The 16,348-nt window shown below is 40.6% G+C and overlaps 2 protein-coding genes across 2 annotated transcripts in view; one reads left to right on the forward strand and one right to left on the reverse strand.

Moving 5' to 3' along the window:
• Positions 1-16,348, reverse strand: part of dnajc9 (DnaJ (Hsp40) homolog, subfamily C, member 9) — a 217,781-nt gene that overhangs the window by 156,373 nt on the left and 45,060 nt on the right. The gene's annotated exons all lie outside the window — the stretch shown is intronic.
• pth3r (parathyroid hormone 3 receptor) overlaps positions 2,828-16,348 on the forward strand; it is a 33,905-nt gene continuing 20,384 nt past the window's right edge. Inside the window, exon 1 of the mRNA XM_056245815.1 lies at positions 2,828-3,108. Coding sequence (XP_056101790.1) covers positions 3,043-3,108 — 66 coding nt within the window. The 5' untranslated portion in view covers positions 2,828-3,042. The remainder of the gene's footprint in view (positions 3,109-16,348) is intronic.

The following is a 16,348-nucleotide window of genomic DNA, read 5'->3' on the forward strand; positions in this document are numbered from 1 at the left end:
AGACAATCAGCTGATTACTATTATTATATTATATATTAAGACCCTTGATCCTCACCTGACTATGGCTTTGTAAACTTTATCCATGATGTGGTTTATAATGGACTGTGGTACAGAAACTTGGCTTACTCTGGCTATTCTCTGCTGTCTCAGACGATGATATGTTTGTCCCGTTTTAGCAACCGTAGCTTCTTCGAAAGGGAGGGGTGAGCAGTGGGCTGAGCCATTAGTGCAACTCGCAACCGAACCGCTAGATGCCGCTAAAATCTACACACTGCACCTTTAAGTAAACTCTACTTAACTAAGTTAAGTGAAAGCAACAAAGAAAAAAAGTAATTTTAACTTGGCTAAGGTTGAGTAACATCTATTTAGTTAAAGTTTCCTTTGGAATACATTTCACTCAAACAATAAAACATTGACTTAAACCATACTTTTAAAATATATGCTTTACTTAGAAACATCTAAGTAACTAATACAACATATATTGTGTGAGACACCATATATCAGTGTAGAGGTTAAATGTCGTGTGAACGCAGAGAACTCAATACTTACACAATACACTCGTTTTTGTGTTTGAATGTGTCATTAAATGAACTCCAAATGTTACAAAATGGCAAGTTACCAATCCTAACAACAAAAGCAATGGTAAATACAGCTGGAAAACAGTGACAAATCAACATCATTAATTATTCAAGGCCCAGTGCATGATGGGAACACCAGTACCAGAAAAGTTGAGTAATTTTACTTAATTTTATAACGTTGATATTTGCGCTTTCATTTCTACACGCTTGAATTGAGTACTAATATAGAATTTACTTAGTTTTTTTTTATTCTTGCCTGAACTTACTTTTTCATGTAAATTACATTGTTTTTTTTCTGTAGTATTTACTTCACCACAAAATCTTTTTTTTTTTTATCAGTGTACTGATAATTACTGATAATTCAAGTGTGCAAACAACTGAAAGTAGAAATTCCATATAGAAATGAGGAAAAACATAATGCGTGTTGTTGACAAAATATAAACATACAAAAACGTCACATGGGACAAAATGTGTTAACATTGTAAGAACGCTATAACATTAGTTTTACATCATTTGAACGCGGAAGATGCATGAGCATAATTTGCGGTATTTTTACGTTATGTTTTTACCTAAAACATTCCCCGTTCAGACTTGATAGCACATGACATCATGGAGTCGTCTATTTGATGTGCTTGTTTACATCTGGAAGACGTATTTTTTAGAGAGTTTGCTCATCTGCAATACGCCTATAGAACGTTTCCTGACAGATGTCAAATAAACGTTTAGAAAATTTCTTTAAGATATTTATGGTTTAGAATGTATGTAAAACTGACATCTTAAAGACGTCTATCAGATGTTAGTAAACAGCAGATGCTTTCCAGAATCTGGCAGCATACCTGTGCTATCTGGACATGTCCTGATGTCTACAATAAGCATTTCATACAATGGGCTTAAACCCTTTTACAGCAAATTTAGTTCACAAACAAATAACAGTCGTGACCTAAATATGATTTTCATTTATAATAATAGAACCTAAAATGAGCACTTAAGCTCCAAGGATCTCCCGGTTCTTGGATCATTTTGAGTTTGTTGACTGGAGACTTGATCTTACTGAATCATTTGAATTAGTGAGGTGTTAACTCGAGAACAGCTGCAATCGAATTGGTCCAATTCACAAATTAATCGTGATTTGTGAACCTATTAAACAGATTAGTTCAAAAGATTCAGCTCGTTCATGAATCCGACACAGCTATTCGCGTCTCAGAGCGAGTGACGATTTCTTCAGTAAGTTTTTCGTTAGGCTAGCCTACATGAAATAAAAATAATGTTAATTGGAATAAAATAATTGTATAAAAAACTGAAACTTCTTTTATTTCAGCTATAGTTACCATGGCGATATTTCTCAGTTTCATTTTCAGTTTAACTTGATGTATTAACCCTAAAACTGAAATAAAATTAAATAAAACTATAAACACATATTAAGAAAGAAGGAAACACACACACACTAATTCAAGATATTAGTAAAAACTATAATAGTATATCAGTGATACTAAGAAAATGGTTTTGTTCATTGTTTTCTTCACACAAAGCCAGGAAATACAGTAAGCAGCCATGGATATTGTAGGTGCAATTAGCCAGTTATTATTCCAAAATAAACTTGGTCAGGGTGATCACTGAAGGGGAAGGTTATGGGTTATCTGGTTTCACTGTTTATCCTACTTGTGAGTACATTCATGTTAGTAGAAAAAGAGCATGCAGGGATACAAGAGGCTCAGTTATACAATTTATAAATATTTTAATGCAATGAACAGTCACAATCTAGTATTCCAGAGCCACATATAAAGAAGTGTGTTCGTAATGTATTTGCAGGAGTGGGCTTAGAAAAAAAGAAACCTTTGTAATTAGGAGGGTCAGGGCTTTGTCTTCTCATGACAGTGAAGGGTTAACATTCTTCATGCCCACCCCACATGATAAACAGTGGTGGAGCCCAACAGCCGAGGGCCAGTGATGACCATCACACTAATAACCTCGCTGAACACTCTCACAACACATACTCACGTGCAGGAGATCACATCTCTACAATGGCAGACAAGTCTCTCTTTAACAGATCTCCAAATGAAAGTCTCATCTTCAATCAAGGATAAGAGTTTAGAAGAAGAAAAAAACAAGAATCGGAGAAATGGAAGAATATCTTCTTTGATAGGTAAAGAGCGTTCATTTGTCATCTTCTACTTGATTTGTTTTTTTACTTTATAAAAAAAGGGGGATTTTACTTTTTTGAAATTTGCCTGCATGTAAGTGTATCCAGTTATTCCATAAATTAACCTCAGCTAAAACAACATACTTGTCAGACTCCAACAGATGAATCACTGGTGGACACAACAGCGTCAGAATAACAATAAATCGGCGAATGGCTACAGACTTCTGTTCTCTGCACCTCGATGAGACCACCATGTCCTGAAAAGTAAGAGGAGCTCTCTGGTGAGCAGAAGTTCTGGAAAAGGTCAAAGGTCTTGGGTTAAGCATGTTGTCAGTGGAGGTCGCCGTGGCTTTTGTGCTGTGCAGTGTGCTGATGAAAGCCAGAGCTCTGGTGAGTACGCCTGGTTTCCCTGCTTTATTCATAACAGAAACGTAATACTTAAAACGTAATAACTAATACTGTGCATGGGGCCAATTTGCACACATTTGGGTTGCACACTTTATTATAGCCTACGTACACTTATGGTAATATAAGGTAACTACATTAAGGTTAGGTTTAGGGGTAGGTTCAGGGTTGTTATCTAGTCATTACCCAGTTATTATAATTACTATAACAAGTATGTACATGCGGAACAGGGCTGTAAAATATAGTGCTTTACCCACATTTGTCTAGCATTTCCCTTGTGAAAAAGAATTGTGTTAAGTGTGTGTGCACTTTTAGGGAACTTCAGATCTTAAAAGTATATTTTAAAAAAAGGGGCATTAGCCGATAATATAATATTAATGACTAAAAGTCATTAATATTATATTTGTCACGATATAGTCCAAAGAGGAAGATGATGATAAAAATCAGACAAAGTTTATTTAAACGACTCAAATATAATTCAAGAAGTGTATAGTGTGTAAAACAAAAGCAACAACAGACAACTGAGGAGTGCACTGAACGAAACTAAATACAAAGGTAAATGAGGGACAAATGATAAAAACCTGTGATAATTAATGAATAGCCATGACAAGTAAAAGGTGGTGGGAACCTAGACAAAGGAGAACAGGAGACCAATGAAAACGAACTAAGAGTCCATTATAAACTAAAAAATAACTGAATGTCCGTGACAATATTATCTTTAAGTGTGCTTTCGACAATGATTTCTTAACAACTAAGTACATTTTAAATTATTACGTTTCAATGATCTGCAATGCTTCTTTGATGAATGACAAAACTGACTAAAATACTAAAGCACATATAAAGTACTTGATTATAATTTTAACTGTAGGCCTAGTGTGTATTTTGATATAATGTTTAAAGTCAATGTAATTTTTACAATTCTGCAGTTACAATACATGACATACAAGTTTAAATTAAAATTACATTAAAATGTAGTTAAAGCTGCAGTCTTTTTGGGTTAAAAATGATCCAAAATAATTTTTTGAGCAAGTACATAACCAGTCAGTGTTCATAACTCTTTGCTTGCCGTAGCTCGATTCAAAACGGTAAGCTTGTAATAATGTTTTTAATTCCAGTGGTAGGCCTACTGGTGGATTTCCGCGGGAAATTTGAGCATGTTTTTGCGTCATTACGTCACATCTGTACACATAAAGAAGAGTCTCGGCTAGTAGGCTATATTGCGGGAGGATGCTGGAGGTGGAGATTTATAGCCTTTTCTCACAGCACTTGATATAATTAAACTTATTAATTTGATGGCGGATCCAGAAAGGTTCAAACGACAATCACCAGTGACAACAGATTCACCCGTTGTAAAATGCAAAAGACTTCGGAGTGGCTTAGCTACAGAAAAAAAAAGAGACTGCAACCGGGCCCATGTGAAAACAAAGGATAAATATCAGAAGGGCTTTTGAAATGATTGATTATATTCCAGTTTTAAATATGCATGATTATACGTGTGTTTATATTTCAAAGAGAACCAGTTCTAAGGAACATTAATTTGTTGGTATGACAATTAGAAAGACTGCAGAGAACTGGAAACTGAACTATAGTACACTATAGTAAACTGACCTAATACACATTAAGTCACACAATGCTGATGTTGTTAAAATGAACAATTTGAGAACAAAGTATAATTTGCACGGTTTGACGTGATATGATAAGCGATCTTTAGATTTAATTAGCACGATTTACTGCAATGCTTTTTTCCCTTGGTTGGTCAGAACAAAAGTGGATGTTACTTACTTAATTGTTCAGATGACATTTTCCGGTGAAAATTATTATGTTGGTCATACTTCCAAAAATAATAATCTGTGATTCTGAATGCCAGTATCGACACCGGCGCGGTGACTGACAGCCTCACACTCTCCTCAAAAGTGTTCTTCCGCGCTGTGCCGTGTAGAGGGTGTTGAAGTACAACTCACGTAAAGTTGATAATTCCGCAAATGACTGCAATGGCAGATTTCGAACAGAGATGGCGACAAAGAGGAAAAACTTCGGACTGCAGCTTTAAGTTACAATACCCACTTGCTGTTGTTGGTCAGTCCTTGAAATAATTTACCAACTTCGGTTAAAAATGCTTCCTCTCTACCAATTTTTAAGTATTTACTTAAAAAACACCTTTTATCATTAGCTTTCAACCAGGTATAATGTTTTGTATTGTGTTGTGTTGTGTTTTTTTGTATTGTTGTATTTGTATTGTATCCGATTTCAGTTGTATTGTACAGCACTTTGTGTCAACCTTGAGTTGCGTTGAAAGTGCTTTATAAATAAACAAAAGAAGGAAGAGAGATTACACTTTAACCATATTTCAGAGACAATAGAAGGAATTGTGAAATGACACATAAAGATTTATAAATTGCATTTAATATAAATTTAAACTATAATAGATTTTCATTTAATTGTAAGTAACGTGGAATTAAGTGTTCGTAAATATTACATTCAGTTTGCACTTAATTATATTCTTTTATAGTATATTATTTCTGTAATAACTCTTTTTTTAAACTAAGCTAAAGTGTGCTTTTTTCCCTCTTCACCAGAATTAGATCAGACTAAATTAACTACTTGTTTATTTTGTTAAGATAATCGGAATTTGACGCTACAACTCAATACAGTATTATCAAATGTGAAATCAAATAAAATCAAAATCTTTTCTCTATCAATAGTTAACGATTTTGATTAATAGAATTGCCTAAATAACTCTAAGTTAATAAGTGCATGCATCTTACAGAACTACTTTAGGTCGCCTACATTAGTATATTTGAAATGAATAAAATGTTATGATAAAAATGAGACCAAATTAAGTGCAAATATATGTGAAACATTTCCCTAAACTATCCGATCAACATAACACTGTAAAAAAGAAAGAAAGAAAGAAAGAAAGAAAGAAAGAAAGAAAGAAAGAAAGAAAGAAAGAAAGAAAGAAAGAAAGAAAGAAAGAAAGAAAAAAGCTGGCAGCTGTGGTTGCCAGAAATTTACCATAAAAATATGGTAGCAACATTTTAGGTTTCACAGATTTAACTTACATTTACATCAAAAAATTATTCATTAACTGATATAATGTTAATGTCACATGTATGTTCTGTTTTCATTTGGTTTTCATTGTGTTGTGTTTCTAGTTGGCTTCTCCGTTTGTTCTATTAGATCAGTCATCTTTGTTTCCCACCTGTTTGTTTCCACAGTTACTGATTTGATTATAGTTATCTGTTCAGGTGTGTCTCGTCTATTCTCTTGTTAGCTCCCCTGTTTGCCTGTGTATTTAAGCCTGAGTTTGGTAGTTGTCTGTTGACGTTGCTGTAAGCCTGGTTGTTCTGTGTGCATTTCCCAAAAGCATCGTTAGCCAACTATGTTCGCAAGTTCTGTTGTTATTAGCATAGTTCAACAAATCGCTGTTTCCCGAAATCATAGTTCTAATGAACATTCGCAAACAGCATTGCAAAGTCGTGTGGTTGGAGCGACAGCTCTCGAGCTGTGGTTAGAAGGAGAGTTTCTTGTTTGCATGACATGTGGACTCAATAAATCCTTATCTTGAGCAAAATAAGCAAGCTGACATTTAGTAAAACCTGTATCTTTTATTTAGAAGACATACAACTGTCATTTACGAGTGTGCATGTGCGTACGTGCTAGTACGTAAATAACGACTATGATTGAATCTGGAAATAAAGCAAAATAACTGAGAAAAATGAGAAATAGTCCTCAGATGCCATGTTCGTAATTTATAGCAAAACATCTAGCATCAATTCGATCTCAAACAGATTCATTAAAAGAAGTTATTACTCAATTACTGGTTGAATGACAAATTTGCAACGGGAAACAGTCGTGACTAGCTAGTTGATTTCTTCAACTATACATCATACTTTGGTAGGGAAGCAGTGAGTTACGTCGTTGTACGGGAAACGCACCCCAGTTCGTGTTTTTTGAAATTCCAAAGTATCCTGAGTATTTCTGTTAGTTTGAGTTTGTGATTAATAAAGACTGCTGCATATAGGTCCTGTTTCTTCTCTGCTGCAACCAAGACCCGTGACAGATCGACAGACCTTATAAAATGGATCTTCTAGCAGTCTAATTGCTGTGTTTGGACCAGGAACAGCAGACCCTCGAGGCCCAAACCCGGAGGTTTCAACAACTGGTGTGCCTCATTAACTTTACAGACTGTTCGCTGCGTGCTACCTGACCAGCCTGAATGCGGAAATGAAGGCACGCCTATCCGGTATGGGTCCTAGGTGGAGTTTCTTCGAGTTTCTAGAGTGGGTGCTGGAAAACTAAAGCTATCAACACCAGCTGCCCAGCGGAGGATTCCAGCCCCACTCCCAACAGTCCTGAGACGGCTCCAGAATCCCTTCCAGTGATTACTGTTCCCAAGTCCATTCCGGCACAGAAAATTCCCACTCCAAGGATTAAAGCGTTACAGTGGTCACAATGCATCCAGTGAGCGATCTTCCCAGATCCGTTCCTGAGTGTGAAATCTCAGAGTTCGTCCGTTCCTGAGTGTGAAATCCTAGAGTCCGTTCCTAAGTGTGAAATCTCAGAGTCCATCCGTTCCTGAGTGTGAAATCTCAGAGTCCATCCGTTCCTGAGTGTGAAATCCCAGAGTCCGTTCCTAAATGTGTGAAATCCCAGAGTCCGTTCCTGAGTGTGAAATCCCAGAGTCCGTTCCTGAGTGTGAAATCCTGAGTTGATCCACCCCTTGTTTCTGGAAAACCATAGAAGAAATTGGTCATGTGACCACATAATTTTGAAAAGCCATCCATTTTACATATCCTCCAAAGAAGAGAGACACATGGCATGAGATGTAAGCACATTTTAGCTCAAAAAACTATTTTTTTCCTTTCAAAATAAAATTTCTATGATTAAGGTTTTTTTATTGTAGTGTCTGAACAATTATTGACAAGTTTGAAAACATTTCACACATGTTTTAGGGCTTTAGCAGGCTACACAATGAGTCTATAGAGTTAGCATGATGTTAGCTCTTAAATGCTGGATCATGCTAGTTTTTCAAACTTGTGGGTCTGGGGTGATTTGTGCCAAAGGGCCTGGGTTAAATTGTGCCAGTGGCACCCCCACTTATAATTATTTTCAACATATCATTAATTTGTAATTGTACATTGTACTCTTACATTTTTAGTGCTTAAACTATGTGACACTCTTTTAGACCAAAACTTGGTGGTATACAGGCAGAAGGGAACAGAAGTTTATATTCCCCTGCAGCATTGAAAAGTGGGATGTTAAGTAGTAGGCCAGACCACCTAGACCTAATATAATCTGGAGAAGTGAGGAGATGGGCATGCCTCATCAGTGTTTGACTTAGGCCTACCTGCCATTTGTTTAATTTAGCTAACACTGATTTTAGTTTTGAATTTGCACTATGTTATTAAAGAGAAGTTTTATTAAGTTTTTAAGTGGCCTAAGTCACAATAGGATGTTTAGAAATTAGCCTTGTCACTTTATTCTTATGTTACATAATTGACAGACAGCGTTCTATTTATGTCAACAGGCATCTATTGCCAAAGCCTTCATTCACAAATATCATATATTGTGTATTTAAGTGGACTTATTCCAACAGTTTAATAGGGGGACAATATCCAAATAAACCTTACATTAGTATTTTTGTATTGAATTTGTCTTGCTTTCATATAGCATTACAGTTCATAACATTAAAATGTTCTGTTTTACTTCAGAAATCACTGGCACAAATTACCCCAACGTATTCCCCCAAAGGCACAACTTACCCAGCACCAGGGGCAAGTTGTGCCACGAGACCACTTTTTTCCCAAAAGCTATATTTCTGAAACAATTTATTTCAGACCCAAAGTTATTGTTCTATTTCGTTCTTCCTGACCGCCAGAGGCAGTGCTTCACACTGGATACTATCTCTCGTTGCAATGCATAGGTCGAGTCTAATACAAACAATGTCCCTCGTGACCAGGATGACTCGGGGTGCTCCCCTATTTAACCCCGTGACTTCCTGCAGACTGCCCCTATAATCTTCTCGCGTGCATGTATGCAGGTCGTAGATTATATAAAAAAAAAATATATAAAAAAAAAAAACTGGAATCCGTTCTTCACAGCTTCGCAACAGAAACATTCGTTGGTGTCTCGCGACTGCGCGTCCTCCAGAGGCTGCAACGGATTCATTGATAACGAAATAAAGCAACACGGCTGGTGAGTTTGTTTACATTTATGCTGGGGTTCGTTCTCGTTTTCCTGGCATTGTGTTGGTCGCTAGACAGAGTGTTTTCGCTCGTTGAAAGGGCCATAACAACTTGCAGCTGTAAGTAAGTTAGTAAGACCACGCTTGGAGGGTGTGCCCTCTGTATGGCGATTGGTATCTGGACTACAATAGGTACAATACTCATCTACTGTGTTATTGAATTAGTCTAGCATTGTTGTAAAGGGTTAAGCTTGTGCCTGGTGTGTATATAACAATATACACACAATAATTATGGTAGAATATTTGTAGTATATTTATTTACATGTACACTTCAATAATTGTGTGTGTATAATATATTGTATAGAAGTTATTCTCTAGTAACGTTTTCTGGCAAGGCTTGCTTAGGACAGTAACAGTCAGAGTGATTCCGCTCGACCTACCAAATATCTTCCGGAGCCTAAATGGAAAAGTTACTTCATACTTGCACATTGTGCATGGCTGTTCTCCAGGCGGATGATGGGCATGACTGCTGCCCTTCCTGTTTAGGCCTAGAACACCTTAAACAGGGCCTCACAGAAGATGCCTGCATGAACTGTAGCGTCATGTCTTCAGAGAGGAGGACTTCAAGGATAACCATGGTGCAAGGGCTTTTGGGGGAGTCGCTACCTCCACCCCCACCACGTAAAACAACAAGTAAGCGTAAAAATACTGAATCAACCAGTGCTTCCGCTGGTAAAAGATCCAAGGAAGACCCTTTAGGGAAGAAGGTGGACGTGCTGGCGGCTGAGTTTGCTCAGATTAAGGCTTTGCTTATGAAGTTGCAACCGGGCGAGAGACTAGTATCCTCAGTCGAAGCCCCTGCTATGGAGTCGCCCATTGGGGAGGAGGATATCCTTTCAATGGCGGCTTCTCAGAGCCAGGTCTATGATGATGTTGATGGAGAGATGCAGGTTTTATCTGATCATCAATCCCAATTCTCCCATGATGGCTCCCAGGAAGCTGGTCATGGATCTGCAGAAGGTCCACAGTCAGAGCAAGAGCTAGTGAAGCAGGCTCTTCAGGCTGCATTGGCTCGCTTGGGTCTTGACGCAGCCCCTGCTGTGGCAACCTCTTCTAGTGCTTTTTTCAGAGGTTCAGCGCAACCCTCTCCTCTTACAATTCCACCATCAAAGGATTATATCGAGGAGTTGCAAAGATGTTGGGCTAACCCTAGGTCGCTTACGCACCCCACTAGTGCAAGCAGGGCATTGGCTGCGATGCAGGATGCAGACACTTATGGCTTGGGTCAGATGCCTAAGGTTGATCCATTTATTGCCTCTTTTGTTCTTTCCCCAGAGGAGGTATTGAGGCCTAATGTTCGTTGCCCCCGGCCTCAATGTGGGATTACAGATGACCATCTTATCCAGGCATATAACACAGCAGCACGAATGGGTCGCATTGGCAATTCTCTCTCCCATATCATGTTGGCCCTGTCTCAATCCCTTCAATCATCAGGGAGTGATCCTTTTAACCAAAACTTAAGTGATGCATCCCTTCAGGCAATAGCATTCATGACAAGGGAGCTGGGAAGGCTGATGTCAACGCTCACACAAGCACGCCGCCAAGTCTGGCTTGCACAATCACCTCTGTCTGAGGCATGTAGGAGAACACTGAGAGACCTTCCAGTAGTTCCAGGGAAACTCTTTGGGCCAGCTGCACAGGAGACACTGGAGCGTAGTGTCCAGGTGAATCAGACCAGGCAGCAGTTTGCTGACCTGAGGAGAGTTCCACAGGCTCACTTAAATTACCGTCAGCCTTCTAGGGGGTATGAACTACCACGCTCTACGTTTTCAGCACGCTCAGGTGATGTTCACAGGAGCCAGCCTTCGAGATCACCGCGAGTAGGAAATTCTGCTCAGCGGCCCCGGGCTCGGGGTCAGCAAGAATTTCAGGCCCCTAGGGGTAGAGCACCTGGCCAACGGCCCACCAGGGATGCTAGAGGCCATGGACGTAGGTCCTGAGGGTCCGCGGCCAGCCGTCGGACAGTTTTCTTATCAGCAGCTCAGTTACTGGGAAGCAACAACTCCCGACCCATGGGTTATAGCAACACTAACCCAAGGGTACAAGCTGCAGTTCCGACGGCGGCCGCCCGCCTTCAAAGGGGTCAGGATGACTGTAGTCTCAGACCCCAACAGTTCACTTGCCTTAAGACAAGAAGTAGCACAACTCCTGGAGAAAGGTGCCATCGAACCAGTAGATTGGTCAGAACGGCTAAGTGGGTTCTTCTCCATTTACTTCATCATTCCAAAGAAAGATGGCGGTGTAAGGCCCATACTCGACCTTCGCGGCCTCAACAAGTTCCTGAAGATCTTACCATTTCGTATGCTGCGCATAACCGATGTTCTTCAAGCGGTCAAGCAGCAGCACTGGTTTACTACGGTAGACCTAAAGGATGCTTACTTCCATGTTCCAATTGCTCCTCAACACAGGCCGTTCCTCCGATTTGCATTCCAGGACCAGGTCTATCAATTCCGTGTCCTCCCATTCGGCCTTTCTCTGTCGCCACGAGTCTTCACCAGATGCATGGCGGCCGCACTGGCTCCAATCCAAGCCAGAGGGTTACAGGTGCTTCCATACCTGGACGACTGGCTCCTTTGCTCCCACTCTCAGGAGCAGGCAGTGTTAGAAATCACACAGCTGCTCGCACATATTACTCGACTGGGCCTTTCTGTAAATTTCAGCAAGAGCCGATTAACTCCAAGTCAGTCTGTGAGGTTCCTAGGTCTCACGCTGGACTCACGGTCAATGAAAGCCGCTCCATCAGAACAACGAGTGGACAATATACTACTCCTCCTTCAACGCTTTCGGAGGCAGGCCAGGCTTCCATTCAGGTGCTTCCTCAGGCTCACAGGTATGTTGGCGGCAGCAGCGGCAGTCATACCATTGGGTCTCCTTTCACTACGCCCCTTTCAAATATGGGTGAACAGTCTCCACTTGAACCCCAGTTGGCACAGGAACAGGTTGATCAAGGTGTCACAGCGATGCCTTCTGGCCCTGAATTCTTGGAGGAGCAGATTGTATCTGACCAAGGGGGTTGTTCTGGGCATGATTCCCTCTCGGAGGGAGATAGTCCAGACCGATGCGTCCCTTACTGGCTGGGGGGCAGTCTGGCAACACAGAGCAGTCACAGGACAGTGGGGTCCTCAGGAAGACGGCGAGAATATAAATACCCTGGAACTTCGTGCAGTTCTGCGAGCTCTGAAGCACCTCGCTCCGTTTTTGAAGGGCAGGCATATTCTCGTCAGGTCGGACAACAAATCGGTGGTTTATCACATCAACCACCAAGGGGGCACACGGTCCAGCCAATCCCTTCAAGTTTCACAGGAACTGCTGACTTGGGCCTTCCCTCGCTTTGCAAGCATCAGAGCAATGCATATCCCAGGGGTATCAAACGGGGTTCCAGATTTCTTGTCACGCCACAGAATTCCATCGACGGAGTGGAGGCTCAACCCGGAAGTGGTAGAGATGATATGGCAGCGGTTTGGCAGGGCAGAAGTGGACCTATTTGCCTCGGCGACAACGACCCACTGCCGTCTCTGGTTCTCACTAGCAGAGGAGTCCAGTCCGCTGGGGCAGGATGCTCTAGCCCACGCCTGGCCAGATCGGTTACTCTATGCCTTTCCCCCGATACCGATGATCGGAGTGACTGTTCACAGGGTTCTTCAAGAGCACCACAGGCTGTTGCTAGTGGCGCCGAACTGGCCGGGGAGACCTTGGTTTCCAGTGATGTACAGGCTCCTAGACGGGGTTCCTTGGACCCTTCCCAAGAGGAAGGATCTCCTCCAGCAGTTGGAGGGTCAGATTTGGCACCCGAACCCAGACCGCCTGCAGCTCTGTGTGTGGCCTCTGAGGGGCCGGAACCACTCTTTGGAGCCTGCGATCAGGGGGTCCAGAACACCATATTGAACTCTAGAGCACCTTCCACCAGGAGTGCTTATGCCTATCGATGGAAGCTTTTCTCTGAGTGGTGTAGGGAGCAGGCAGTGGTCCCAGAGCACTGCCCTGTTCCTCTGGTTTTACGTTTTCTGCAGTCACTATTGGAAAAGAATAGAGCAGCTGCTACTTTGAGAGTTTATGTGGCTGCAATTTAAGCACATCACGTACGAATAGATGGTCAACAATTGGGTTCTCATGCCTTGGTTACTCAGTTTCTTAGAGGTGCTCAGCGACTGCGCCCCCCTCAGTCCATTAGGGTTTCTTTATGGGACCTGGGCCTAGTCTTAAAGTCTCTTACATTGCCCCCGTTTGAACCTTTAGAGCACAGCGAACTGAAGTGGATCTCATTGAAGGCAGCGTTTCTCTTGGCCATTGCGTCGACTAAGCGGGTGAGTGAGCTCCACGCGTTATCAGTTAACGCATCCTGTATGCGTTGGAACGCAGATGGCTCAGTCGTGACGTTATGGCCCAACCCAGCATTTCTCCCCAAGCGGCTCTCTGCCCTTTTTAGAAACCAGGCTATTGAGCTGGCAGTGTTTAATCCTACGGTGTCAAACGCGCTGGAAGGAAGTGGAAGCACACTGCTGTGCCCAGTAAGAGCTCTCCGAGGCTATCTGAGGGCCACGGAAGTTTTTCGAAAATCAGACCAACTTTTTCTCTGTTACGGGGGCCCGAAAAGAGGTCAGCCCCTCTCAAAGCAGAGATTGTCGCACTGGGTAGTGGAGGTTATCACCCACGCTTACACATCTAATAAATATCCAGTGCCTTTGGGGGTGAGATGCCATTCGACAAGAGGAATATCAACGTCTTGGGCTGCATTAAAAGGGGTCCTTCTAAGTGACATCTGTGCAGCAGCTACGTGGTCATCAACAAATACATTTGCCAGATACTACAGGGTAAATGTGGCTGCTTCCGGTAATATTGGGACAGCTGTCCTCTCCGGACCCTCAACTTCCTCTTAAGGGTGAGTAGGACCTCCTCGTGACCTTGTTGTTATAAGTCATCCAGTGTGAAGCACTGCCTCTGGCGGTCAGGAAGAACGAAATAGAACGAGAGTTACGTATGTAACTGCGGTTCTATGAGTTCTGGATGACCGCCAGAGCTTTCTGTCACTCGGAGTCAGGCGAGAAGATTCCGTAGGGACAGTCTGCAGGAAGTCACGGGGTTAAATAGGGGAGCACCCCGAGTCATCCTGGTCACGAGGGACATTGTTTGTATTAGACTCGACCTATGCATTGCAACGAGAGATAGTATCCAGTGTGAAGCACTGCCTCTGGCGGTCATCCAGAACTCATAGAACCGCAGTTACATACGTAACTCTCGTTCTCAGGGATGCACCACATCCTGAAATATATGTACATCCTTAAGTTGAAGGCATTACAGTCATGGCCTCACTTTAAAGTCACTGAGTAAAAACTGGCACAACTCACCCCACTTTCCCCTATTGTATTTCTAGTTGGCTTCTCTGTTTGTTCTGCTACCCACCTGTTTGTTTCCATAGTTACTGATTTGATTATAGTTATCTGTTCAGGTGTGTCTAGTCTATTATCTTGTTAGCTCCCCTGTTTGCCTGTGTATTTAAGCCTGAGTTTGGTCCTGTCTAGTTGTCTGTCGACGTTGGTGTAAGCCTGGTTGTTCTGTTCATGTTTTTCAAAATTCCAAAGTATCCTGAGGATTTCTGTTAGTTTAAGTTTGTCATTAATAAAGACTACTGCATATAGATACTGTTTCTTTTCTGCTGCAACCAAGAATTGTGACAGTTAATATACCACTGTACTAATATCTGTTTTGTACCTTTGTAATACACTGACAACCTGAATCAAAGTCCATCACAAGCTGCTTTTCCTCAAGCTGAGAAGGTAAAAAAGGTGTACAGTGTCATTCTATTAAACACCATCATGGTAACACACATGACGCTAAAGTAATGCAGCCAATAAACATTATATGTAACATAAAACCATAATGTACATAACTGAATAGAAAAAACTAAGAAACAGTTATTTCAACAGTGTCAAACAGGGAATTTTGGGAATGTCAATTTACGTTTTTTTTCACTGCAAATTATACAATGACTTGTTCTTTTTCACTTTCAAAACCTGTAAATTTTACTGTAAAATTACATTAAATGTAAGGTTAGATCTATAGTAAGGAAACAGGTTTTTACTATCGCATTTTTACAGTCTTTTTTTTTTACAGTATACTATTTATTACTTAATCAACAAATGTTACTGTGCACGTTCTTATAGAGATATCTAACAATCTTCTCTGATGTGACTAAATTGCAAATTGATTTTTACTTTAAATGCAGCTTTATAAATCCAATTTAGAATTCATCTTATTCAGGGTAATTTTCTGGTTGAACACAAATGATCATCTTCAGATGATCGGCTTTCCCAATAATACAGCTGGATCAATGTTTCATCAGACACACAAATAGATTTGTTTGGTTTGAGTGGTCTGTGCGGAAGACCACTGACAGGGCAGTGTGTGTGAGAATCCCCAGTAAAATCACTCGGCAAAGAGAAAATTACCTTTTTCACCCTTCACTCCTTTTTTCACTTGTTCTTTGTTTGGTATAGGTAGCAAAATTTTACACGTTACAATAAGGTTTCATTTGTTAACTTTAATAAACTACATTAATGAAAAATATTTCAACAGCATTTATTTTTGTTAATGTTCATTTCTATTTTTACTAATACATTATGAAAAAGCAAAACTTGCATTAGTCGATGCATTGTAAACTGACATGAACATGAACATTAACAAAGATTAGTAAATGCTGTAAAAAAATATATTGCTCATTATTAGTTCATGTTAGTTAATGCAGTGTTAACAAATGAGACCTTATTGTAAACTAAAGTGTTATCAATATTTAGCTTAACCTGGTATCAGCAAATTAAAACTATAGAAAGCTCAATTGTTTAAGAAATTTGTCTTGGGTGTAAAGAGATATATATTGTTCAAGGTTGTGAATGTCCTATATTTCTTGGTAAGGAGGAAAGGAAAGTGTGTCTCTTTGTTTGTGCTGTCAACTTCAGAAAGACTTACTGACCAATGCATGCA

Source organism: Rhinichthys klamathensis, unplaced genomic scaffold, assembly GCF_029890125.1.
Source record: "Rhinichthys klamathensis goyatoka isolate OS25496 unplaced genomic scaffold, OSU_Roscu_1.1 h1tg000035l_1, whole genome shotgun sequence".
NCBI lineage: Eukaryota > Metazoa > Chordata > Actinopteri > Cypriniformes > Leuciscidae > Rhinichthys > Rhinichthys klamathensis.